This window comes from Myotis daubentonii, chromosome 16 (assembly GCF_963259705.1).
Source record: "Myotis daubentonii chromosome 16, mMyoDau2.1, whole genome shotgun sequence".
Lineage (NCBI taxonomy): Eukaryota > Metazoa > Chordata > Mammalia > Chiroptera > Vespertilionidae > Myotis > Myotis daubentonii.
Window position 1 is genome coordinate 57,285,604 of NC_081855.1, and position 26,829 is coordinate 57,312,432.

The following is a 26,829-nucleotide window of genomic DNA, read 5'->3' on the forward strand; positions in this document are numbered from 1 at the left end:
CCGGACTGGGGTCTGGGGGGCAGGACCTGCTGAAGGTGGGATGCACTGGGCTCCTCAGTGGGGGGTGGCGGGGGGTGTGCTGTGGGGCTCAGGGCGGCCACCCCATTGACTAAGAAGAGAATGGGTAGGAGTTTATTTGAACCAAACTGGCAGCAATGCCGGGAGCAAGATCTCAAATGCAGCAGCTTCTATGCACTGGGATGGGGGAGGGGACAGGAAGGTCAGGGAGGAGGGAGGTGCAGGGGCGGGTGCGCTGGGGCCTCGCTCAGGCCACTGTGTGTTAAAGTTGATGCACGACAACAATGGGCAGAGCTGGTTTGAGGCGAAGATAAGCCTTTTACGACAGGAGCTCCTGCCTGGGCCTGACCGCACTGTGACCGCGGCCGGCATGGCCCGTCAGCGTGGACTCTCCGCAGAGCCTTTCTGTCCAGGCTGCACCCTTGGAGGGACCCTCGGCAGCCTGAGCCGGGAGGCAGGGCCGGCCTCGTCAGACAGGGACTCGCCAGGGTGTGAGCACGGCTGGGGCTCCTCTGGTGGAGCACCAGCCTGTCTGCCCTGCACCGTTTCTTTGTCTGAAACACAGGAAACTGCTGGCTGTGGTCATTCCTGTAGGTTCCATTTCTGAGGCCTCCGTGTGCACAGACTGAGCTGCTCTTTTCTCCCAGGAACTTGTGTGTCAACGTCCTTCTCACACCAGCCATTAGCGCCCGGGCGGGACTCCCAGCGGCCTCTGACAACAGCTGCGGAAGGTAGGAAATTCCTGCGCATCGGCCGCGGACCTCTGTCTTCAGGGTGAGGGCCCTTTTTCTTTCTCCAACTCCGGTCAGAGGGTGAGTGAGTGCTCAGGTTTCCTCCTCTCCTTCCCCAGCGACGGCCACGGTTCCTGTTTCACCTCGAGAGCCTGGCTGCGACCACAGGGAACATCTTCTCGGGCCTCCACCATCGGGAATGTGCCCTCACGGGTGCCCCTGGGCAGGGCGACAGACTGGGCTCCGCGCATCCCTGCCCGGCTGGGCCGGCTCTCTGGGGAGTGTCAGGAGAGGCCCCAACAACCCCGTCCCAGTAGAGCTCGCCGCGGCCACGAGTTAGCGGGTCTGTGGCCGAGGCGCCTCCTGTTGTGGACGACAGGACACCGTGTGCGCCCACCACCCCAGCGCCCGTGGCGAGGGCGGCTCCTTCTCCGACCCCCTGAGGAGCTCCTGGGGCCTGAGCTGCCCTGGGCACTCCCTTCGGAGACGGGCACCTGTGTCCAGGGCTCAGCCACGAAAGGACTATCGGTCTGAGTCACTACTGAGATGAATCCTTTAAATTGGAAAAACTTCTACCTAGAAAGCAGCGTTTAGAGCGCCCAGCCTAAACCGCGGCGAGCTCCTTCCGTGGACGTGGCTCGGTAACTGTCAGGCTAGGCCCAAGCTCAGCCAGAAGAAAGTGTGGGTCTTGCACCCACGGGCAGCTGGTCACGCCGGACAGAGCGTGGGCTAAGCTCTTGCTTGCAGCCGGGGCCCTGCCAACCGCCGGCCGCTCGCACAGAAGAGCCTCGAACTCAGTGGGGAGGCGAGGCCTTCCGTCAGACCAGGCGGTTCTACGAGCTCACGGAACAGCAAGGGCTGCTCAGCGACTGGAGGAGGAGGACGCCTGCTTTGCAAAACTCCAAGACAGCTGCCATCAAAGACGTGAGAAAAGGCTCACAGGAGATCAGCTCTAAGAGGGCCCGGATCAAAAGCCTGTGGGATCAGTACCCGCCGCTCCCTGTCCACCTGAGCTCAGGAGTCGCCTGTCGGAACCACCCCTCCCACCTCTCACTGTCCTCAAAGGCCCAGCTAGGGGCCTCGGTTAGAGACCCGGCTTTGACCGAGGGAGGGCCCTCAGGAGCTTCTGTCAATGAGTCACCTGCCCTGATCAATGGGCTTAAAACGAATAGCGACATCAGGCGTGTCCGACAGCCCCGACCGCAGCTGCCACTCAGCCTGGCGCCTCGCAGACACCGGGTTAACGAAGGGGGACCGTCGGCAGGAGCTGACAACAGTTATTACGAAACGAGGTGGGTGACAGCGAAGTCTGTCACCAGCACTACCCCCGGCTGGCGGGACAAAGACCCCCAAGGATCCCCCCAGCGTGGAAGGGCCTCAAACAAGTCCACTCTATTTACAACCTGTTTGGAAACATTTTGTATCATATTTTTTGGTCAAATTAGAAGAGAAATTTACTAGAAAGTTAGAGGTGGAAGGGTGAGCCCGCTGGGCTGGTTTGGATCAGTGGATAGAGCGTCGGTCCTGGGTTCAATTTTGGTCAAAGACATGTACCTCGGCTGCAGGCTCAATCCCTGGCCCTGGTCAGGGCTTGTCTGTCTCTCCCCCTCCCTTCCACGCTCTCTAAAAACATCCACGGATCTTGAAAGACCAAAAAAAATAATAAAGTAAAATAGACCCACCCACGGGGAACACCCTCGGGTGGGGCTCACCAAAAAGAAGGCAGCTTCATTTCCGGGGACTCGAACCCGAGTTTCCCAGCCCCCCGCCCCCATCTCGTTTAAAGTGCAGCGGGGGCTTCGGTCGAGCTGGACGCAGTCAGTGCCTAGAGCGCCCATTCCGTCTGCCCTCGCCCAGCGGCTCAGTGTCCCCACGGCCGCCACCGGCCATCGCGTGGGGTCCACACGCACACGGGCACCCTCCAACAGGCAGGAGCAACACGGGCCGGAAATAAGGCTCAAGGGCCTGGACTAACAGTCGAGTCAATGACACCTGAACGCTCTATCGGCTTCACTTGAAACGGCTTTTCCCTTTTCTACCCAAACGGTTCAGACAAAAAAGGCCCGTTTCTCACGGGAAGAGCGCCGTTTCCCGTAGCTTCTCGCAGTGAGGTGGACGAAGGGCCTCACACAGGGCACTGAAACCTGGAAACCCCGGGGTTCGAGGCGTAGAAATGAAGCTTTCTCCAGTATCGCCTCCTCCCACCTTTTCCCCAGGAAAGCGCCGCCCCCCCCCCATCCCCCGCGAGCCACGGGCGGGCGGGCGAGGGCCTCTCCGCCTGGGAGAGAGCCACTTGGTCTCAAGCCTCGTGAGTTCCTGAGCACTCAGCACGGTTACGAGAGCAAACAAGCGAAGGGGATGTAAACAGGACGAGGGTTTTGGCGAGTCTTTGGCAATCATGGTCTGATGCCTACTCACACATTCCCGGAGCCTCCGGGGCAACGACACCCTGAGAGGCTCCCGCGCTGAGGTCGAGGTCCTTTCCCAGGAGGATGGGCTAGCGCACCCTTCGCTCCTGGACAGAGCCCACCTCCTCCGCTTCCTCGCTGCCAAGAACCTGAGGTTATTAGGGGTTATCAGGAGACGTCCCAGGCCACGCCGAGGCGTTTTTATGAAAAAGCACGTTTCTAGAAACCACAAAAGGCACCTGCTAGTCCCAGTCCACGGCAGCCCACGCGAGACGGCTCTCCACGGCCTACTTCCCAGAAAGTAAAGGTTTCAGTAGAGAATTCTCACTAGTGTGTGTGATCAAAGCTACAGAAATGAGAAGGGACGCGCTGCCACCTTCCAGGAAGGGAAAGTGTGTGCTCCCGTATAAAGGGCCGAGTCTGAAGATACACCTGTTGAGGGAGAAGAGCGTGGGTGGGCCCTGAAGTGACACCCGTCACAGACGGGAGGACGAGCAGGAGCGGGAAAGGCGCCGTGGGGTCCGGAAAGGAGTCTGTGCCGTCCAGTCAGGACGGAAACTCGCTTCCCTAAAGCAGTGCGGCGGCAGCGCCCGCGCACGCCATCAGAACTGGTTCTCCCCGTCGGGACCAGGTTTCCTTGGACTCCGTTTGCTTCGGACAATAGACGGTGGAAGTTTCTTTGCGGTTAAGTAATCTGCTTGGAAAGAGACCTGGTGCTTCTCTGTGCTCCATGGGTCGCGGGCTGTTTGCTCACAGGACGCCCTGGGAGCCTGGGAGGTCTCGGCGCCCCGATGTTCAGTGGGACACTGAGCCCTATTGTTTCACCTGAAGGATGAGCATGTTGGCCACGCGTTTCAGGAACCTTTGGATATTTTTCACAAACTTCCCAAATATCAAATTCTAATAGAGTCTTTTTGACCTGAAACGAGCTTTGAAAATTTCTAGCGGGCCCTGGAACATTTCAAAAGAACTGCTCTCTAAAGCAAACCACCCACCCAGAATTGCGCCCTCTCTCTCCTTCCCTCTCTCCCCCTCTCCCTCTATCTCCCCCCCCCTCTCTCTCTCTCGCTCTACACACACACACACACACACACACACACACAAAAGGGAGGTGTGTAGCCTGTTTGATGCATGAAGTGACGGGAGGAGCCACCAGGTAGGAAGGACAGGCTCTCAGTGCCCAGTCTGTGCACAGTGTTCCAGAATTCTGCGCAATCCCTGGAAGTGGGATCTGTCCCGGCACAATGTCACCGTCGTAATTCCAGTTATCCACGTACGTGCTGCACCTCAGAGCTAAGCTCCTTCCTTGTCAGCTCACCGTGAGGGCCCTGTCGTGGGCCTTGTCGTGGGCCCTGCCGTGGGCCCTGCCATCTCCAGCGCTCAGTCACAGACAGCGTGCGGGTGCGGGAAGTGCTCTGCGTGCAGGCGGCTGAGGCGCGCAGCCCGGCCTCCGTGGGGCGGGAATGCACCTCCCTCGGGGGGGACGCGATGCTGATGCCGATAAACGTGTACGCTGCTCGAGGAGGGCGGGATCCACAGGATGAACAGTGTGGGACTACCCGAACCCACGAAGATGATAATTTTATGACTTTTTTGTTTGAAACACCACTGATTTTTAAAAATATTTTGTTTTCCCTTAATTAAGGGAACTTTTTTCTCGTAAGCTTCCTAGGACTTAGAACAATTCGGTGAATCCACACTTTTGTGGACAAAGATGAAGCACTTATCTCCTCTCCCACCTGATGGCTCCAGAATTCAGAAACGTAGCGAGCGTGCCCTTTCCAGGCAGCAGGCCCAAGGCTGAGAGGAAGCCAGGCTGCGAACACGCGGGGCTCAGCCGGGACCGGCGGCTTTAGCGGGAAGGAAGGCCGACTCCATGGAGCCACAGCCCTTGGGACCCTGCTTCAGGGCTTCCGCTTTCCCAGGTGAGTGAGGAAGGGACGTTCCCAGCAGGTGCAGGAACCTCAAGCTTTTGGGGGGCCCTGGGAAAAGAGGACCCACCCCAGTCTACAGGGACCACAGGCGCAGTCGAGGGCAAGTCCGTGGCTGGGCTCTCTCGCCAAGAAGTCCCAGCAACACAGGCCCAAGCCAGCCGGTCGCGGCTCTCGATCTGATGTGAACAACCAGGCAAGTTTAATAAGACGAGCCTTCCTTTATGAACAAATTAGTTTTACTATCATTATCTTCATCAAAAATAGAGGTGATTGTAAAGAGAAAATTTCTTCCAGCAAAAGTTCCCCCACACACCTATAGACATCCGATTCCAGCTCTTAACACTAATTGTCCGTGAGGAATTTATGATTTACCCAAACACGCTGCTCTGCACTCTTGGAATTAGTGAGTCTAGAAACAGCTGGTGCAGAAAGGACACTGGGCCCACCCTGTGTCCGGAGGCAGGACTGAGTCTCCCGATCAGAGACAGGGACGTGCCCCTGGGCTGTGAGCAAATGCAGGGTCTTCCCTAATGGGCACCCAGCCTGTTTCTTTGTCTTGCCCATTCCCCACAAATTGTTGGTTTCTTTGTCTTGGTTAATCTGTCTTGCTGTCAATTTAATTCTTAAAGTTCAGAAGTTAAAAGGGTGGGGGGAAATTTCCCTCCCCAACAAGGAGGTGGGTGATGGGTGGATGGATGGATGACTGGATGGTGGATGGATGGATAGGTGGGTGGGTGGGTGGGTAGATGGGTGAATGGATGGTGGATGGATGGATGGATAGATAGGAGGGTGAGGATGGACCGGCTTCCGGCAGATGGGCAGATAGATGGGTGTGTGGGTGGACAAATAGATAAATCGATGAGTGGATGGGTGGGTGGATGATGGATGGTGGATGGGAGGGTGGATGGGCAGATGGATGAGGGGATGGATAGATGGCTGAGTGGATGGGTGGGTGGATGGATGGATGACTGGATGGTGGATGGATGGATAGGTGGGTGGGTGGGTGGGTAGATGGGTGAATGGATGGTGGATGGATGGATGGATAGATGGGAGGGTGAGGATGGACCGGCTTCCGGCAGATGGGCAGATAGATGGGTGTGTGGGTGGTCGAATAGATAAATCGATGAGTGGATGGGTGGGTGGATGATGGATGAGGGTGGATGGATGATGGATGGTGGATGGGAGGATGGATGGGTGGATGGATGGATGAGGGGATGGGTGGGTGGATGGATGGATAGATAAATGGATGAACGGGTGGGTAGATGGATGGTGGGTGGGTGGGTGGATGGGCAGATGGATGGGTGGGTGGATGGATGGATGAGGGGATGGATAGATGGATGTGGGGATGGGTGGGTGGATGGATGGATAGATAAATGGATGAACGGGTGGGTAGATGGATGGTGGGTGGGTGGGTGCCTCTGCTGCTCACCAGGCTGCACAAAGTGCAGCAGCTCCAAGGACCGGCGGAGTCTTCTCACACACAGCCAGTGAGCAGGCTCCTGCTCTCCCTCCTTCCCCGCGCCTGGCCTCCCGGGCCCAGAGCATCTGTGCCCATCGCACCCGGCTCACCTGCAGGCTGGCCCAGCTGGGCACGGAGCCTGTTCCCCAGCTCCAGCAGCTGCTCCTTCTCCCGCCGCAGGCGGAGGGCCACCCGGGCCGCCTCCTTCAGCTTCCTCTGGAGCTGCTGCACAGACAGGGCCTGTGGGGGCTGCGTCCCTGGGCCCTCGGTCCCTGCGGGTCCCCCAGCTGCTGGGTCCTGTGAATGAAACCCACACAGCAGTCAGCCCGCAAGATAAGCCCCCCAGTGGGGGAGGGGGGTGCGATGGCTGTGTCACCTGTCTCAGACCCGACATCCCTGGGGACAGACGCCATTCCAAAGAGAGGCCCTGGGCAGTGTCAGCAGAGATGGAGACCCCCTCACGGCGGGACCCGGTTCCTATGCACCCAGTTCCTTCCCAGCCCCGACCCTGGGGCCTGTCCCCCCACCCAAAGAGTGCCCTCCCAGTGAGGAGGAGGAGGAGCCAGCCGGCACCCACCCCCGCCTCCCAGGGTGCCCCAGGACCCATGAGGGCTGTGCCTCTGATGGGCCCCGTGTGTGTGCCATGGCCACAGCCTGGGTGCCTGCTGCCCACCTGGCATAGAAGGGCTGGAGGGGCCCAGTGGTGGCTGCACTGCCCACCTCCTTCGCCGGCGCCCACCCTGCGCTTTGCCCTCCGCTGGACTAGTGGCCGCCCCTCTCCTGCCCCGGCACCAGGCTCAGCCACGTGCTCCACCTGCCCTCAGGCTCCTCTCGACAACGATGCAGAGAGAAAGCAGAGGCCATGGGGGCCCACACTCCAGGTCTGAGCCCCCAGTCCTAACCCCACTGAGGCCCCTCTCCCCACCTGACCCTCCCCAGGTTCCTGCACAGACAGGTGCTCCCAGGGGGGCCTGCAAAACAAGAGCGGGGGCTGCCTGTTTCGGGGGGGCCCCGAGAGGCCAGTGGTGCCCAAGGCCCGACGGAAACAGGTGGCCTACTTGGCTGGCTGCTTCTGACACCTATGAAAAGCCGCAGTGTGCCCGTCCCGGCCACACGATCTGCCGTGGACACAAGGAAGTGCTCCGCGTCCCAGGCAGAGGCCAGCACGCCCTGTCCTGGCTCCTTTTCCTGGTGTGCCTTCCAGGCCTGGCAGGCGCCGTGCCCTCCGTGCCCGGGAGCCGCAGTGACTGCCCACGGTGCCGGGCCTGTGCCCCAGGCTACAGAGGCAGAGGTCCATGGCCCTGAGCCCCGGACAGACCGGGCCTGTCTCCCCTGTGTGCCTGCTCTGCTTTCTCAGGGACGCAGGACACGCATGGGGTCCTGGAGGCAGGAGCGTGGTTCATGCACAGAGGCCCCCGAGGGGCTGACCCAGCCCGATGGAGTGCACAGCCTCCCAGCAGGGTCTGGGCGGCCGGTCGGGGTGGGAGCTTGGCCAGCAGCGTCCGACTCCTGTGTTAAAGTGAGGAGAGAGCAGTCCTGTACCAGATTCCCAGACCTTGGAGCATGAGAGCCGTAGGAGAAGACACCCCCCAGCGCCCTCAGCACGAGTGAGGTGGCTGCCGGGCTGCGCTCTAGTCCCTGGGGCTGCGCAGTGAGGGGTCCGGCAGCAGGGACCCCACCTGGCCCCCTGGGGCTCGGCTCCTGGTAAGATATGTTATGTAGATCACTCCAAGGCTCCTCCCCACGATAGTGATTCCAAGCTAACAATGACCAGACCCCCCAGGAACTTCGGAACTCGTGGCCTCATGCTGCCAGCCCCAGGCCCCGAAGGCAGCTGGGCAGCAGCTGAGCTGTCCCCACGGTGCTCCAGTCCACGGAGGAGAACGCTGGAGGCCAAGGCCTGGGCTGAGTGAGACCCACCCGATGGACGCAGAGGACGATGCAGAGGACGGGACCCACTGCAGATTCAACCCTCCTGCAGTCCCGGCCTCCGGCGGAGTCAGCGCTGGTTGTACAGCGGACACTGCCCCCCAGTGGACCCGTGCGTCCCTCCTCCGAGTGCTGCCTGGCTTACGGGTTTTCAGGACAGGGTGGAGCCAACAGCAGGCGAAGGTGCTGTTGGGCGGCCAGGTCATCCTCCCTCTGACCCTCGCAATCAGCCCACCAGCCGCCCCTGCTGTGGGCCGGGCCACCAGAGACCTGGGAGGGGTGTGACCTGGGCTCCCTGAGGTCGGCTGGGGCCGGAGGGCCTGGCTTAGAGAAGCTGCAGGCAGCAGCGCCAGGTGGCAGCGGCCTGTGCTTGGTCACCTGCCCGATGCAGGGGGAGCTGGGGACACTGCACCCTGATGCCCAGCCACCGTTTTACTTCCTGGAAACGAAGAGTTCTCTTAACAACCAGTTCCACGTGGAGCAGCGTCCGAGCGAATGCACGGTCCACGTGCTCCCGTTCCTCCTGCCCTGCGCCCGGCCCCTCGGGGCGGGCAGCCCGCCTGTCTGTGCTCAGCCGTCCCGACGTCGTCTGTCCCAGCTGGCAACGGGGCCCTCGGTGAGGTGGTGTCCGCACGTAAGGCTACTCCGACAGGGACGCTTCCCTTTGTAACAAGGGCTGTGAGGTGCAGACACCACTGGCCACCGGCCACCTCCCCGCAGTGTCCCCTGTGCGAGGCCAGCCCAGCTGACTCCCTGAGCAGGGCCCGCTGCTCCTCTTCTCTATCTCTGCCCGTCTCTCAGGGGCATCTCTGTGCCGTGTCTGAGGGATGACGGTGCCCCAGCACTGCCTGGTGGTCAGAGGCCCTGCAGGCTTCCTGCGCCCCGTCATGTCCCAGGCTGGAATCCACCACTGCCCTGGCTCCTCCAGCAGAGTGGGCGCTCAGCGAGGGGGCGCAGGTCTGCAGGGCTCCTGGGGACGGGCTCCACTGCCCTGCTCTCCTCTCCCCCCTGCCCCGGGGCATCCTCGCCCTCGGCCTTCTCCTCCCCATCGGGGCTGTCTCCCAGCCACAGACACACAGCTGGGCAGCTGTGGTGGGAGCCCGGGTGGCCTGGGCTGGGCAGAGGGACTGGCCACTTAGGTTTTTTGTGCCTCAAATTTCTCATCCAGGAAGTGACCTCCCCAAGGTCATAAGACGCTGGGACTGAAAGAAGACGCTGACCTCCGGGCGAGGCGCGAGGCGCGTCCCCACCTGCCTGGCCTGTGGCCCAGAGACCACTCTCCTTGCTTCTAAGTCCTGCTTATTGCACCACGTCCTCCCCTTTGCTCTGACAGGTGGAATCAGTGACGTGAGAACGCAGGCGAGCTGTGGGTGTGGGAGGCAGGGGACTAGCCTTAGGGCTGCAGGACGCATCGAACCCGAAGGTACAGAGGTCAGTGCCCATCTCCCCCCACCCCACCGTCTCCCACAGGCACCCCTCACGGGGACGCCCTAGGGGGAGAACTCCAGGGACAGGTCTCCTCTCCTCTCCTCTCCCGCCCCCCCAGTCCTCTCCGTCCCTGCCGCACTCCCACCGGCTGGCTCTGGGAGCTGCTGGGAAAAGACAACAGGCGGTCTTCCATGTCTACACTCTCGGTGCCTGAGCGCGGAGCGCCCGCTCCCAGGCAGGGCTCACTCTGACGACCGCTCACTGGGGGACAGGTCTCAGGGCCGGCAGGGGACCCTGGGGGTCAGCACCCCTGCGGGCGCTCTGTGGCTCGGAACCCTGGCTGGGACCACAGAGCGGGACAGGCAGTGGGCTGCGGGCCTGACCAGGACGAGGACGGAGCCCATGCCACAGGGGCTGGCAGTGGTTTCAGAGAAGCTCATGGAAGCGACAGGGTCCTCTTGAAGGAACCCCCAAATCAGCACTCGGTCCGGGGGGCTCTCGGGGCCTCTTGGCAACTCGCCAAGACTCATCACACATGCGGTTCCCTATGCCTGGCCTCTGAACCGAGGATCGTAAAGACCTGAAGAGCCAAGGCTGGTACTGCCCCTTCAGCAGGGTGTCCCCTAAAAGGGGAGGGGAAAGGGGGAGGGAGGGGGGAGAGGGGGAGAGGGAGGGAGGAGAAGGGAGAGAGGGGGAGAGAGAGGGAGGAGAAGGGAGAGAGGGGGAGAGAGGGAGAGAGGGGGAGGGGAAGGAGGGAGAGGGGGAGGGAGAGAGGGAGAGAGGGAGGGTAGGGGGGAGGGGAAGGGAGAGGGGGAAGGAAGAGGAGAGGAGAGGGGAAGAGAAGGAGGGGCCCCAGGGAAGGCAGAGGAAGAGGTGGGCGGCCCACAGGCCTAGGCTCTGCTGACTAATTGGGCAGCACCCGCAGGGCGCCCTCTGCAGCGAGGCCGGGACAGGCAGCCACAGGTGCAGATCGGGGGCGGGCGCAGGGCGCTCACCGGTCTCTCGAGGGCGGTGCCGGCCGGAGCCGTGGGCGCTGCGGCGAGATGCTTCTCCAGCTCAGACACCTGCTTCTGCAGCTCCCGCACCTCCAGGTGCACCTGGTCCACCTCGTGAGGCAGCTCCTGCCAGACGGCGCCCCCCTGCAGGGGCTCCTGCAGCACCTGGGCGTTGGGAGGCAGTCAGGGAGGCCGCCGGGAGCGGCAGGAGGAGGGGGCGGGACCGGGAGAGGGGCGGGACCGGGAGAGGGGCGGGACTGGGAGAGGGGCGGGGCCAACAGAGGGGCGGGGCTGGGAGCGGCAGGCGGAGGGGCGGGGCCGGGAGAGGGGCGGGGCCAACAGAGGGGCGGGGCCGGGAGCGGCAGGCGGAGGGGCGGGGCCGGGAGAGGGGCGGGGCCAACAGAGGGGCGGGGCTGGGAGCGGCAGGCGGAGGGGCGGGGCCGGGAGAGGGGCGGGGCCGGGAGAGGGGCGGGGCAGGCGGAGGTAAAGAACCCGCACCAAGTCCCCCCCCCCCAGGAGAGGCAAGTGCAGCGACCCTGTAAGGACCCTGCCAAGTGCCGAGCTCGTGGAATTTGTCACATACGCTAGCAAAGGGGGCACTGGAGACAGACACCGTTACTTAAAAATAAAACCACGCGGAGGTGGGCATGTCCCAGGCTGTGGTTCCAGGACAAAGTGAGAGCCCCACCGTGACCCTGCCCCCGCGCGCATGTGTGTGCGCTCATGTGTGCGCGCGCATGTGTGTGTACGCGTGTGTGTGCGTGTGCGCCTGAGACTCCACGCGGTGGGCTTGGGAAGCATCGCAGATGTGACCCCCTCGCCCACGTGTGCTTACAGAGCTGTGGTCCCACGAACAGGAAGTGAAATGTATTTTCAATCAGATTCCCGGCCCCCAGCTGCCCACCCAGGAGCACCCAGCAGAGACCCGCAGGCACAGGTCAGGCGGTACCTTCTCTCGGAGCCGGGCCACCAGGAAGCTCAGCAGACGTGTCCTGTCTCCCAGCCGCCTGAGCGCCAGCCCCAAGGATGCGCCACCAGCGGGCACAGCCCCTCCTGCAGAGAGAGGCTGTCAGGCTCCGCCTGCCAAGCGAGAAGTCATCCCTGCCTCCGGTCCCCAGTGGGATGAGGAGTGACTGGAGGGCCCCACAGAGAGAGAGAGGGAAGAGTGAGGGCAGCCTGCTGCGAGGGCTGTGGAGGGGCAGGACTGGGGCTCCGCCGGCGTGGGGACAGCGACTGGGAAGGGGGGGCGTGGGACAGCGATGGGGGGGGGGCGTGGGACAGCGATGGGAGGGGGGGCGTGGGGACAGCGATGGGAGGGGGGGCGTGGGGACAGCGATGGGAGGGGGGGCGTGGGACAGCGATGGGAGGGGGGGCGTGGGACAGCGATGGGAGGGGGGGCGTGGGGACAGCGATGGGAGGGGGGGCGTGGGGACAGTGATGGGGGGGGCGTGGGGACAGCGGCTAGCCCTGGGGCTGGGAATGGGGGCCTGAGCTTGCTTCTGCATTGGGGTGACGGTGCTGGGACAGGGCCCTCAACCCGTGACTGGACTCTCACCGGGGGCGTCGGCTGCGGTACAGACGCCGGGCAGGACGTCAGCGAGAGACGAGGGTGTCTTCGAAGGCTCCAGTGTGTCTCCCAGCTGCTCTTCCAGGGTTTTAAACTTACCCTTCAGATTTCGTATTTCTGCTTCCAGAGCCAGAACATAATCTGACCAAAAAAACCGCCTGTAAATACGCGCACAGGGGTGGACACTCCCCCAGTTGGAGCGGCTGCCCCCCTGCCCTGCCCTGCCCGCCCCTCAGTGTCGGCACCCATGTGCCTCCCTCCCCTCGTCCCCAGAGTGCAGCGTCCACGGAGCAGCTGGCCAGGCTCTGCGGGGAGGGCTCAGGAGCTGGGGCCCAACCCATCCAGGCAGCACCCACAGCCCTAGGGCCCCCCTGAACCGGGTGGGGTGCTGAACTGGCCGCCCCAGCTGGCGCGGTCCCTGTTCCGGAGGTAGTGAGCACCCTCACTTTTCTCTTCCGTTCACCAATAAGAAGCTTCTATCCTACGTACAGAACTGACGTAAGACCCCTCCCCTGGCGGCGGGCTGCGGTGGGCTTTGAAGCCGACTCTGAAGGGACATGCACCTCTCAGTCTCCCTCGCTCACCGGGGGCAGCGTCTGCGGGGGTGCCTGCGGCTGCCGTGTCTCCTGCTGGCTGGGCAGGGGGCAGCGCCTGCTCGCTCAGAGCCTCCATCTCGGCCCTCATCTGCGCAACCGCACTCCGCAGGCTCGCGTTCTGCTCCTGCAGCCGCTGGATCTCGCCCGACGGGAAACGTGCGCTCGCCTCTTCCTGATGCCGAGGAAGCCCCTGTCACGTCCAGGAAGGGGCGATGGTTATGGGTGCTGCCCTCACCCCGCTCCCCGCGCCCCTCATCTGTCCTCCGTCAAACCCTGCAGCGACCTCCCTCCCTTCCTAAGTGAACAGGAGTGTGAAGGTCTCTTGTCCTTCTGTTTCACAAGCAAGACTGTTTTTTTGGGGGCTTGTCCTTTTCAGTCAAAAAGTCACTAGTCCCGGCTGGTGCCTGTGACAGTAAAGACGCAGCAGCCAGGAGGCGGAGAAAGGACCCTGTGCACTGGGGCGGTGGCTGTTCTCTGCCCCGCAGGCGCTCCCAGGGCAGGCCCAGGAGAACGGAGGGTCAGCCCACACGGAAACGTGCAACAGCCAAAATGTGGGTGCCCTCTAATGTCCCCCAGCGATGCCTGAGCCAACAGAACAGGACCCAGGGGACTGCGGCTCAGCATGGACGGGGATGAACCAGAAAGATGGTGCAAGGGATAGTCCAGGGCTTAAGGCACCATCACTACCACCTGCTCAGGGGCCTGAGGAAAAGCAAGAGCAGGGCAAGAACCAAATACGGCCCGGCCAGCACGGCTCGAGGTCGATTCCGGTCAGGGCACAGGCCCAGGTTGCGGGCTCCCTCCCCAGTGGGGGGCATGCAGGAGGCAGCCGGTCAGTGAGTCTCTCATCACTGATGTTTCTATCCCTCTCTCCCTCTCGCTTCCTCTCTGAAATCAATAAAATTATATTAAAGGGGAAAAAAAGAACCACATGGCATCTGCAGAAATGAAAAATACATCATCTGAAACAAAAACCGACCGGGTAGGACAGGACTCGGAGCAGATCAGAGAGAAGACGGTGAGTGGAAACAACGAATGCTCAAACTCCAGCACGAGCGAGACAGAGGCGGCCCTGGGCCGGTGCCCGGCAGCAGGAGGTTTAGACCCCGGGGGCAGGGGAGGACGGGGACTCACCGGCACCTCCTGCTCCGGGCTGAGCCCGTGGTCCCTCAGGGCCTGCAGGGCCTGGTCTCTCTCCAGGGTCAGGGCCCTCAGCACCACCTCCTGGTCTCGCAGCCTCTGCTCCGCCTCCTGCAGCTTGGCAGCGACCTGGGGAGATGCGGACTCGTCACCTTGGGAGCAGTGCCAGCTTCAGTCCATGCCAGCTCCTGAGAGGCAGCCAGAGATGCCCAAGGAGAAGTGCCACGGAGACACATGGTGACTGGCATCCCCGCAGCACTGGGCAGCGGCGGGACTCCGGACGTAGCCGTCCTCCCGGCCCCACCACCCCGGCTGCCCGACCGGCTGCATGTGGACGTGGGAACCGCCCAGCACGGGTCAGTGGGAGAAACAGCTAATGAAACACGGGCGAGGCTGGTGGGCAGACAGGGACACGCTGATCACAACTTTCGATGTTGAGTCCAACCGTTCCATGGGGACCAGTGTTTCCGAATGAGAGGGCCCACGCCGCCTCGGAGACGCCGCGCACCTGTGCCCTGGCCGAGGCCAGCCCCTGCACCAGCCCCTCGTGCTGCTGGTAGTGGTCCCGCTCAAGGCCCTCGCAGCGCCGCTGCCAGTCCAGGCCCAGCTGCACCTTGTCCCGCTCCAGGCTCTGCTCCCTCTCCACCGCCAGAGACAGCTCCCGCTGGTACCTACGGGCCAGAGTCAGAACCGTGGATGTGAACATCGTCCTCGCCCCCAGGGCCATAAACAACAGACTTCACGCCTGTCGACAGCGGCAGAAACCTGCCGGGACAGAGGCGAGACCTCCCTGCCCCGCCCCCTCTCATCCCCCCCCCCCCCCCCGCAGGCCTGGACGGTGTTCACACGGCCCAAGGGGGTCCCCATCAGACAGTCACACCCTAAAGCCACAAAACAAATACGCACAGAAAATGTTCTGTCCAGAACAGAATTAAGTCAGAAATCAGTAGTAACACCCTGGCCGGTTTGGCTCAGTGGATAGAGCGTCGGCCTGTGGACGGAAGGGTCCCAGATTCAATTCTGGTCAAGGGCATGTACCTTGATTGTGGGCACATCCCCAGTAAGAGGTGTGCAGGAGGCAGCTGATCGAGGTGTCTCTCTCATCGATGTTTCTAACTCTCTATCCTTCTCCCTTCCTCTCTGTAAAAGATCAATAAAATCATTTTTTTTAAAAGAAATTGATAGTAACAAAATGGTATCTGGAAATCCCAAAATAAAGGGGGATTAAGCAACACATTTCTAAATAACCATGGACCTGGGGGGAGGGGCCTAATACAGGGTGACAGGAAAAGATCTGGCTTTGGGTGGTGAGCACACAGGGCAACATACAGGTCTCGTCACATAGAACCTACATGTGAAACCGGTATGTTCATGTTGACCAATGTCATCCCAATCAATCGAACTTAAAAAAAGTGACCACGGACCAAAGAAAAGCCACGAGGGAAGTCAGGGAACATTTCTAACGGAATATTGTGAAAACCTGTGGGACGCAGCTGAGCAGTGCTTGGAAGAACATTCCCAGCGTTAAAGGCGTGTGTTTCTCTGAAAAGGGGAACGGTGCAAAGTTACAGTCTATGGCTCCGCCGAAAGAGCTCAAGCTAAAGCCGAGGGAGCAGACGCAAGGCTGGAACGAGGGTGGGCGTAGGTAGCGGTGAGACTGAAGACAGAAGGGACTGAGAAAACCTATTTCCATCTGTTTCCTGTTTCTTGTCCTTCTTCCCCAACAGGATGTGACTAGGGACTCAGTGGCAGGAAGAGGGGGCGCCATGACGAGGTCTGAGGGGACCTCACCTGCCCACGTCCTGCTGGCACCGGGCCAGCTGAGCCCGGAGCTGCGCCGCGTCCTCCTGCAGCGACTGGACCTGCAGGTCCTTGGAGACTGTCTCCTTCGACAGCTGAGCAAGCTGCGCGTCCCAGCTGGCTCTCAGCGCGGACGCCTCTTCCCGGAGCCTGGGCAGGAAGGCAGCTGGGAGTGAGGTTCTTGTGCGAGGTCTCACACCCAGCACAGACACTCGCACTCTTGCACTCGCACACTCACTCGCGCACACACACACGCACACACTCGCACTTGAACATGCACATGCACACTCACACCCACACACGCACATGCACACTCGCATACACACTCACACTCGCACTCACACACACACACACACACACACGCTCGCACATGCACACACTCGCACCTGAACATGCACACTCGCACTCGCATACACACACACACTCACACATGCACCCTCGCACTCGCACACGCACGCGGGCCTCAGGGAAATGCTGCAGATTATGCCGCCTCCACACTTGCGTCCACACCAGGGAGACCTCCCCGCCTAGAGGAGCAGACGGACCCCCCCACACACACCCCAGAGACCAGCTGAGCCCTGCGCCGAGGCGGGCCTGTGCCCGGCTCTCGGGCCGTCCTCGCCTGGCACAGCACTCCACATGGACATTCAGCACGTACTTTCAAACGGAATAGTAAAATGAGGGTCTATAACAGCCGTGGGCAAACTACAGCCGGTGGGCCGGATCCGGCCCGTTTGAAATGAATAAAACTAAAAAAAAAAAAAAAGACCGTACCCTTTCGTGTAATGATGTTTACTTTGAATTTATATTAGTTCACACAAACACTCCGTCCATGCTTTTGTTCGGCCTCCGGTCCAGTTTAAGAACCCAGTGTGGCCCTCGAGTCAGAAAGTTTGCCCACCCCTGAGCTATAATGACCTTACGTTCCCTGGTAAAATCACCAAAAGCTGGGGAAATTTCACAAGAAGAAAGCCTTAGAGGTGAGGAAGGGAGGGGAGGAAGCCGCAGACCTGGGAGGGGCCACACAGCACCGCCGGCCACACACTGTGAGCACGACTCGCTTCAGCTTCCCCGACCCCCCACCGGCCCACTGAGCGGGTCCCACAACCAACCAACATCGGCACCTAAGGAAGCGCCTGAGCAAGCTGCGCCGCCTGGTTTTATGTTGTCAAAGCCGTTGTTCCTTTAGCAGAAAGGCCACTTGGCAAAGGATTCCCAGTGGAGAAGAGACAGCAGCCCCACAAGGGAAAAGCCGGTGCAGGGCAAGGCCAGCACTGACGTGAGTTATTCAATTATCTCCCGAGCGCGGCAGGGGACGGGCGCTCAGCCCCAGTGCCCATGACAAAGGTGCCCGCCGGTTCTCCCTGGACGCCGGGCGCCGTGGGACCGAGGCGGCTGGGAAGCGGGAAGAAAGCCGGGCTTAAAGGAACCAGCTAAGGGAGAGGCGGGACCCACTGGGCATCTGCTATGGACAACAGGCTGGTGGTTCCTCACAAGTGAATGACTTCCCACCAGCCCAGCCCTCCCTCCTCTGGGCCCAGCCTCGAGAGAGCGGAGAGGAGACCCAAACAGACCCACCGCGTGCTCACAGCACAGCTCCCCGGCAGCCAGAGGGTGGGGACTCCACGCCCATCACCGATGCTGGGTAAACAAAAGGCGCCCTCCACAGGGAAACCTGGCCCGTGACAGCAGGACGCCTGGAGGACATGCGCTGGGGGAAGTGAGCCGACCCAGGACACAGCGTGACCCACCGGCGGGCGGTCCCTCAAGAGCCAGGCTTGACAGAGGGAGCAGGTGGGGGCTGGGCTGGGGTGGGCGGAGTGCTTGGGGACAGGCTCGGTTAGGGGGCAGGTTCCGAGGGCGGAGCGTGGTGACGGCCGCACAGTGTGTGGTGCTCAGTGCCAGGTGCTCTCCATTCACAAGCAGAGGCGCACCTTCCCGCGCACCAACTGCACCATCCCACACCTGCACTGGACAGTGACCACGCCCCTTCCCGGGGCCACAGCCCGCACTCACCTGTCCATGGCGGCGTCCTTCTCCTTCAGGGCGTCCGCCTGCCTCCACTCGGCCCTGCGCACCTGCAGCTCCAGGGCCTCGCACTGCGCCTGCAGCTCCAGCACCCGGGCCTCCAGCGCCCGCAGCTGCTCCGCATGCGCGCCCTTCACCGACGCCAGCACCGCGTCCCGTTCCCTGGCCACCCGGTCGAGCTCCTCATGCCTGGAAGACGGAGCGCCCCTGCTCTCACAGCGGGCTCATGGGCGAGTCTTCACTGTCTCCCTCTGTGCTGTACTCGCCTCCCGTGTGTTCTGAGGACACCCCACAGACAGCTATGGGGGAGGGGCCCCCACAGCGGCCTGGCTCACAGCGCTGAGCGTGTGCGAGCGTCTTCCCTGAACTGAAGCCACGTCTGCGTCAGAGGCCTGGGAAGGCGGGCCGGGAGCACTGGGCAGAATGCAGACTCCCAGGCCCGCGGGTTCCACAGGCCCCTCTGAGCAGGAGCCGTCGGCCCTCGTCCCAGTCACGTGTCTTTGTGAGGCCTCGTATCCAACTTCAGAAAACTGTGAGGTGAACGCTGCCCACGGCGTGCAGACCCCGTGCCCGTGGGCACCGCCTGTTCTCTGGCACACAGTCCAACGTACTTGGCACGTAACTGGAAGGAGGTCAGCACGTGAGATGCTGCCAGAGCCAGCAGCTCCCAGCTGGAGGGTGTGGGACGCGGCAGCCCGGCCCCACGCAGGCCCTGGGAGCCCGGGGGTCTCGTTTTGGTAGAAGAGCAGCCCAAGGACACGGCAGCTTCCTGAGCAGTTACTGAGCTTCACAGCCCGTGTCGTTGTTTGTGAACGTAACACCTTCACTTAGGAACAGAGCCTGCGACCTCAGTGAAGTCTATGTTGGTTTTCATGCACACGCGTGCTGCCCGCAGGAGGCGCCATTCTACTCGGATAACACTGCTTGGGGAGGAGCAGGAACAGGAGCCGAGGAGAGAAAGGGCAGTGAAGCTTCCACAGCCCAAGTATGGCTCCACACTTCAAAAATATATACGCTCGCCCTGACCGGTGTGGCTCAGTGGATAGAGCGCCGGCCTGCGGACTCAAGGGTCCCAGGTTCGATTCCAGTCAAGGGCATGTACCTTGGTTGTGGGCACATCCCCAGTAGGGGGTGTGCAGGAGGCAGCAGATCGATGTTTCTCTCTCATTGATGTTTCTAATTCTCAGTCCCTCTCCCTTCCTCTCTGTAAAAAATCAATAAAATATATTTAAAATCCTATCTAATAATAGACAAACATGGTAATTGACCATACCTTCGCTACGCCTCCCATTGGCTAATCAGCACGGTATGTAAATTAACCATCAATAAAGATGGCAGCTAATTTGCATACTGCAGGCAGGGCGAGACAGCGTCACCCGCCTGCCCCGCTGCCATCTGGGCCTGCTATCTGCGACCCGGGGCGGCGGGCATCCGTGTGCGACCCAACCCGGGGCGGCCGGGCGAGGCAGCAGCGATCAGCCAGCCTGCCTGGCCTCCATCTGGGCATCCGTGTGCGACCCAACCCGGGGCGGCTGGGCGGGGCAGCAGCGATCAGCCAGCCTGCCTGGCCTCCATCCGGGCATCCCGTGTGCGACCTGACCCAGGGCGGCGCCCGAACCCCCGGATCGGCCCTGCCATGTGCGCGACCCAGGGAGGCGGGGCAGGCACCGAGGGATCGGGCCTGCCATCTGCCACCCGGGGAGCGGGCCTAAGCCAGCAGGTGGTTATCTCTCGAGGGGTCCCAGACTGTGAGAGGGCACAAGTGGGGCTGAGGGACACCCCTCCCACCACCCTCCCCTGCCAGTGCACAAATTTTTGTGCACCGGGCCTCTAGTATATATACATATCCTTAGTGATTTCACACAGGAAGAGAAAGAAACATCAGTGACAAGAGAGAACCATGGACCGGCTGCCTCCTGCACACCCCCTACTGGGGATGGAGCCCCCAACCCGGGCCTGTGCCCTGACCGGGAATCAAACCCTGACCTCCTGGTTTCTGGGTCGAGGCTCAACCTCTGAGCCATGCCGGCTGGGCTGCACTTTTAACTGAATGCAAGTGGGTGTGACACTGCTATGGTGTCTAGGTGGGTGTTAAAGAGCAGTTTTGGCTCTTAATGACAGTACTGTAAGATGCTGGAAATGATATTCATTCTCAACTATTTCAATTCATAATTTAAGAGGTTCGGGATGAAAACTTGAAAACACAGCGAGGGGAACAGGGTTTCTCCACCTCCCCTGGCCGCACCGGGCGCGCACAGGCGTCTGCACTGCAGGCCCAGGTCGCCCACGCCATCGACGGGGGCCAGAGACTCACTTCCTCCGGAAGGTCTCCTGCTCCGTGTTCCGGGTGAGCTGCACCGACTGGAGCTTGTCCTCCAGGTCTTTTATCCTGAGAAGAACCACGTGTGAGCGGAAAGCGCCGCAGTCGGCCAGGACCCCCCGGACCCGGAAGAGACCCGCACCGGGCTTCCTTCACGGCGGCGAGGTCCCGGAGCTCCCAGGCGGCGCGCTGCAGCTGCTCCTCCAGTTCCGCCTTGGCCGCCTGCGCGCCCTGCAGGGACTCGGCAGCCTGGGCCCCGGCCTCTCTCAGCGCCGCCAGCTCCTTGTTCAGAAGCTTAACCTGAGACAGGAAGAGGCTTCAGGATGAGGCTGTGAGCGTCACCCATCGGGATCGGGAGAGAATGCCGGGGGGCCCACAGCCTGGAGAGCCCGCACCCCCACGAGGCCGCGTGACCCGGCCGTCACTCCAACGGGCCAGTGTACCGGCTTCATTTCCTCACAGGAGGTGTGAACACTATTAGATCCGGACTCACACATGCAGGTGGAGGTTGAGGGAACGGGGCTGAAATCCCGGCCGCACACTCCATTTCTAAGTAACCTCTCTGGCCTCAGTTTCCTCGACTAACATCTGGAGGCGGAATAGCTGCTGCCCCATCAGCTCCCGGGCGTGGGCCCTGGGGGCAGCAGTGTTGGGGTCTGGAACCCACTCCACAGCAGGTGGGGCCAGGGCCTGCGCCTGGGACTCCCCCCGGAGCCCCCCTACAGGAGTGTCCTCCATGCGGTGGAGCACAGGGTGACCCCCACAAATCTCCTCTCCCCTGGCGCTCAGAAGTCCCCACAGTGGCCAGGTGAGGGTCACTGTGGGCAGCCCAACCTTGCGGTCTGGATGCCTCGCTGGCCCTGGGGCAGGTGGGGCCCATGGTGGGCACTGGTGTCTGTGGCAGGAACTCAGACTAGGGATGGGCTCCAGCCACAGAGAACCGCCAGGGTCCTTGGGCCCCCAATGGCGAGTGTTCCCCATGGACTGCAGGCCTGGTGGGGAGGTTGGCAGTGGGGCAGGGACCTAGCTGACCACGAGGACAGGGCATCCATCCGACCAGCACCAGCCAGGGCCGCTGGGCCGGGCCAGGCGTCGCCCCCTGTCACCTCCCCTGCACAGACAGCTCGCTCCCCTCAGGCTGATCCTTGACTCGGTGCTAAAGGCCCTGGCCCTGTGGGGGCTCCGTGCAAAGGAAGAGGCCACCTCACCACTAGAGGCCCTGGCAGACGCGCCCGTTACCTTGAGCTCGTGGGTTAGGACTGTGCTGCTCATGCTGTCGGCGTGCAGCCGGAACCCGTGCTCCCTCTTCTGCACTTCAGATTCGAACTCCAGCAACAGCTCCTGGGGGTGGGAGAGGGTGAGTGGGCAGGACAGCAGACCCGGGGTGCACACGGAGCCTCAGGCGTCTTGGAGGGCGCGGCCTGGCGGCAAGCCGTCCCGTGGCCGCAATCCTCGCTATGCAGCACACTGAGCTGCAGGGAGGCCCAGGGCGAAGCGTGAAGACGGGGGACCAGACCCGAGCCCTGGCCGGACCACCACTCCGAAGGGCTTTCCGGGGGGTTCCTCAAGTCTCCGGCCATGCTCACACCCACCACCAGTGTCACTCCTCCTCATCTGCTGGTTTCTTGCTACAACAGACAGGCAACCGGTTGGGCAACCCTACCCCACGCCTCCCGTTACACCAGGCCCTTCCCAGCTTCACCCAGGGCTCATTCTAAAGGCAGACGCAGTCACCATGACGACGATAACACTGCCCCTGCCCACCCAGCAGTCGCATCCCTGCGCTCCCGCCACGTCCAGTGCCATTTCTCCTGGCATTTGAAGCACCCTCCTCCCACCCTTCTCTCTGCTTCTGTGTGTCTGTCTGTCTGTCTGTCTTGTTCCCTCCTGTTTCCTTAGTGGCGCCCCTTCCCAGGATGCACCCCGCAGTGCGACCTTCCTCCCCTGCACAGCCTCCCGGCTCCCGCCGACTGCAGCCACGGCATAGCTGCCCCCGGCCTGTCCCTGCAGCCACTCTCTTGGGTCCCTCCTGCTGGGAAGAGCCTCCTGCCCCCAGAAGGCCCCCCATGTGACAATCAGGGCCCACCCGTCAGGTCCTGCCTGCAGGTGTGGGAGCAGGGAGCCCAGCACTTCGGCCTCTGTCTCACTTTCAGGCTCACTGGCTCCCGCCTCCCGTGAGCATCCAGCTGGCTCAGCGACTGGGGACACAGGGAGCCCGCGCTGGGCCCACACCTGGCTGTCGCTCTCCGGGGGGAGGGGCCTCACACTGTGCAGGTGGGACTGCAGAGCCACCCTTCACTGTTTGTACCCTCTGAGGAGCAAAACGAAGTACCAGGGTCGCATGAGTAACCTTACTGGAGCCAGAACGTGAACATCATCGCATCCACTGGTCCTGAGGCGTCACAGGACCAAGCACTGCCTTCTGCGCAGACTCTGCAGGCTGTGGCCGCCAGGGGGCAGGCGGAGCCCGGCCTGTGACCCAGGGAAGTCAGCCCAGGACCAGAACCCTCGCCCACCCTGTCCCCGCCTCCCCGACAGGCAGCCCCTGGGAGCCTCTCCTGCTCACCCCCTGCCAGCGTCCTGCAGCCAAAGTGCCCCACCTGACCTGTCCTCACCCCGGGCTCAGCCCCCACAGCTCCTCTGTCTACACCCACCCAGCCTCCGGGGAAACCCAGGTCCCAGCTCAGCACACTGGGACCCCACTCTGACCGCACCCTTCAGCTGTGATCCCCCAGACGCCCACAGTTACTAGTGGTCGTCCTCCCGAGCCTGGGACACCGGGCAGGGCAGCCCGGGCAGGGCCCGGCGCCTCCTACCTGCCTCTGCAGAGCCAGCTCGCCGTCCAGCTCCTGGAGCTTCCTCTCCAGCTGCCACTTCAGCTCCTCACACTGTTCCCGCTGGCGGTCGATCTCAGCATTCTTGTCGCTGGGCAGAGACAGCATCGAGACGCCCCACTGGACAGTGCTCAGAGGACGCGACGCCGGGAGCCGTGTGAGTGTGAATGGTACTTTGCTTTTGAGGGGCGGCGCCAGCAGGACCCAGAGAGCAGCACTGACACCCACACCAGAGTCTGCCCAAAGCAGAGCCTGCACCCACCGGGGCCTGCGCTTCGACCGGAATCGAAGAGTGACGTCTCGGTGCACAGGCTGACACCACCCACTGAGCACACTGGCCAGGGCCACAGTGTCCTTTTTACCAGGATCGGGAATGGCCTGAGGTCAGCGTCTGCACCACGGGCGAGCAGTGAGCGAGGCACTGCCAGCTCCGGGAGAGGCTGGACCCGGCGGGGCGGGGTGGGGTGGGGGTGGTCAGCTCTGCGCCTGCCGGGGGCGTGGGCCCAGCACCCACAGCACAGCTGGGCAGCCACTGAAAGGGCCGCGTGTGAGGGAGGCGCAGGTGTGCCCACCTGTGGACCCGCTCCAGCGCCAGGCGGTGCTCCTGCAGCTTCAGCTGGTGCTGCTGTTGCAGGTCCTCCCGCCGCCGGGCCTCACTGGCCAGCGCCTGCCGCAGCTTGGCCGCCTCGATCTTGAGCTCGCTGGCCTCGGCCTGCCTGGCCTCCTGCAGCCTCTGCGCCTGGGCGAAGGCGGCGTCGTAGAGCTCCAGCTCCCGGTCCCGCTCCTCCAGCAGCTGCAGGTTGTAGAGGAAGTCCTCCTGCAGGCGCCGCAGCCTCCCCTCGGCCTCCTCCAGCCGGCGCTGCGCGTCCTGAAGGGCCGCCTCCTGCAGCCGGGCACGGTGGGCCTGCAGCGTGCGCCACTCCTCCTCCTTGCGCGCCAGCAGCTCGCTCAGGGCCTGCTCCGAGGGCGGCGGCAGCATGGCGGCAGCTGTGGTGAGAGGCGGGGAGCGGCTCCGTTAGGGAGCCCACCTCGGAGCCACAGGCTCCGGTCGCCGTCACCCCAGGAAGCAGCTCCGGGCCGGCTCCCCGCTGTCGGTCGCACTGTGCGTTCCGGAGCCCCACGCGGCGGCTCCCCCAGGGCCCAGCAGCCAGGAGCACACACGCCCCGACCACGAGTGTCCTAAGCGGCACACATGTGACGCATATCAACATGGCACATGCATCACAAGTGCCATGCATGTGACGCAGGACACAAGCGACACGCATCCATGGACTGTGGCCTGCGCTGGTGGCAGAGCCTGGATCCCTGGGAACCCAGTGGTCAGGCCCGGTCCCGCCGGACCGGCCACAGAGCTCCGGGAAAGCCCAGACGTGGGACAACCCCGTGGGCAGAGGCCCCGGGGTGAGTGTCCCAGTGATGACCCAGCGAATGGCCAGGAGCCCGGTGGCCGTGGTGCCTGGTGAGTCTGGGTCTGGCAGGCCCGTCCACCGAAGCCGATGTGCACACAGGCCATCCCTTGGACAGGGCCCGAGCACAGCCAGGCCTGCAGGCCCACGGCTCCCGAGGACCCTCCCGCCCCGCCCTGTGCCGTCGGCATCGGGCACACGGCCACCTTCCGGAGCTGCCCTTCTAGTGCAGAAATCCAATCGCGTGACCCGAGCCCCGGGCTGCTGGCCATTTTCAAGATAAAATCAACGTGTCCAGGATGGAGCCGGGCCCATGCAGCCAGCCAGCATGGCTCCCTCTGCATTTCCAGCTGCTTCGGAGAAACCAGCTTCGAGGGTGCACACCAGACCCACGGCACGAGCCCAGGTGCAGCGCCCTCCCGCCTCGTCAGCGCCTGCCCCTGTGCCAGTCCCACCGCGGCCCAGGCTCAGAGCCGGCACCGACCGGCACCCGCAGCCTCCCCGGGAGGAACCACACGTTCTCGGAAAACCGTGCCCAGCAGGGGAGGGACCAGGGCCCAGCCCCTGGCACAGACAGGTGCTCAGTAAACCCGGAGGGAAGGGGGAGGGAGGGAGGGGAGCGGATCTGGACCCTGAGCACCTGGCACGGGGCCGGGCGCGGAGCAAAGCCCACTCCCGCCGCCTCCACCTGAGCCTGGGCCCCGGCACCTCCCGCCTCCTCCGATCCGAGCGGCTCAGGGGCCGCCTCCACACCCGCAGGCCTGTGTCCGCTGCCCATTAGGACGCGAGGGCATGACCCCGGGAGGCAGAGGGACCTGACTTCCCAAGGAGCTGGGGCTGGGGGCCTCTGTCTGAAACCCAGATCCCGGGAGGGGGGCGGAGGGTGCTCGCCCAGGGCGCCCGGGACGGGCCAGGGTCCCCTTGCCCCTGTGGCTCTGGGTGCGGGGCGACGGGCTGGGCTGGGCCCGCGGTGGGAGGCGGCCCGGGGAGGGCGAGCCCGCGCGGGGTGGATGGCGGACACCCGCTCACCGGGCACAAGGGCTTCGGTACCGTCAGCCCCGCGGGGTCGCGCCAGGTGGCGGGGCCCGCGAACCCATCGCCCGGACAGGCTGCCTGGGCAGGAGTCCCGCCGCGGGGAGCTCTCCGTGGGCCGCGCCGCGGGGGCAGGAGGTGAATCGCCCGCGGACCGGGCGCGGGCGTCTGCGGGGACTGCCGAGCGGGGGACCCTACCGGGCCGCGCCGGACTTCAGAGTCCCGAGGTTTTCCCAGGAAAGCGACGGGAGGCGGCGCCCCGAGCCCCTCTCGCACCCGCGCCCCGAGCCCCGCGCCCTTACCTCACCCGAACGCCCGCCCGGAGCCACCGCTGGGGCCGCTGCGTTGCCATAGCAACACGAGTCCATCCCCCGGGGTCCGGGCGAGGTCGGTGCAGCGCTTGGGTCCCGCCGGCCGGAAACACATGCCGGACTTCTTCCGGTTCCTCCTGCCCCGCCACACCCGGTCTGGCACCCGAGCGTCAAGGGGCGCGTGGGGTCCCCGCCGACTCTGGTGGGGTCAGCCTAGCGAGGAGGGCCCCGGGCCGCCGGGGGGTGGCGGGGTGGACGGGAGGCGACCGAGGCTTCACCCGCTGAGCTCCCCGAGGGTGGACCTGAGCGGGCGCGGGTGTGGCCAGGTTTGGCGTGAGAGTTTGCCCGCGCGGTGCGCGCCCAGCGTGTGTGCTTCAGTTCGCGTGTCCAGAGAGACGTTCAGAAGGAAACAACCGTTTTTGCAGGCAACCGGTGCTGCAGCCGGGACACCGTCCCCGCGGCTGAGCGTCCACGGGCCGAGGGGCACAGCTGCCCCAAGTGGAGACGAAGCGTGTGCTCAGCCGCCCGGCGGGGGCACCGCGGGGCCGGGGCAGTGATGGGCACAGAGGCTGGGACTTCTGCACAGCCCGGCCCGGCCCCTGCTGTCCGTTGTGTATCCCACGCGGATGGCATGCCTGCGTCCAGGGCTGGGCCCCGAGCTGGCCCTGCGAGTGCTGGACAAACGCCCCGGCCCAGTGGACCCGCGGGGACAGCGCCTGGGGAGGGCGGGGAGGAGTGCAGGTCAGCGGCGGGTCCACCAGCCAGGCCGCGGGGGAGTGGGGGCGGGAGCCTGTCACGGGAAGACACAGGAACAGCTTGGCCCACGGAGGAGCTGGGGAGGGCCCTGACCTTTGACTTGCTGTGACAGAGCCGGGGTTCAGATCCCAGCTACT

At 63.3% G+C, this 26,829-nt stretch overlaps 1 protein-coding gene across 1 annotated transcript in view; it reads right to left on the reverse strand.

Annotated features, from left to right (window-relative positions):
* Nucleotides 1-26,289, reverse strand: part of CCDC57 (coiled-coil domain containing 57) — a 39,777-nt gene extending 13,488 nt beyond the window's left edge. Inside the window, exons 1-15 of the mRNA XM_059671589.1 lie at nucleotides 25,928-26,289; nucleotides 23,760-24,174; nucleotides 23,170-23,278; nucleotides 21,593-21,694; nucleotides 20,496-20,653; nucleotides 20,348-20,422; nucleotides 18,022-18,222; nucleotides 15,997-16,155; nucleotides 14,714-14,876; nucleotides 14,200-14,334; nucleotides 13,054-13,255; nucleotides 12,458-12,610; nucleotides 11,852-11,955; nucleotides 10,903-11,067; nucleotides 6,661-6,847 (exon numbers count right to left, since the gene is read on the reverse strand). Of these exons, the coding sequence (XP_059527572.1) occupies nucleotides 6,661-6,847; nucleotides 10,903-11,067; nucleotides 11,852-11,955; nucleotides 12,458-12,610; nucleotides 13,054-13,255; nucleotides 14,200-14,334; nucleotides 14,714-14,876; nucleotides 15,997-16,155; nucleotides 18,022-18,222; nucleotides 20,348-20,422; nucleotides 20,496-20,653; nucleotides 21,593-21,694; nucleotides 23,170-23,278; nucleotides 23,760-24,166 (2,320 nt within the window). The 5' untranslated portion in view covers nucleotides 24,167-24,174; nucleotides 25,928-26,289. The remainder of the gene's footprint in view (nucleotides 1-6,660; nucleotides 6,848-10,902; nucleotides 11,068-11,851; nucleotides 11,956-12,457; nucleotides 12,611-13,053; nucleotides 13,256-14,199; nucleotides 14,335-14,713; nucleotides 14,877-15,996; nucleotides 16,156-18,021; nucleotides 18,223-20,347; nucleotides 20,423-20,495; nucleotides 20,654-21,592; nucleotides 21,695-23,169; nucleotides 23,279-23,759; nucleotides 24,175-25,927) is intronic.
* Nucleotides 26,290-26,829: the final 540 nt, after the last annotated feature.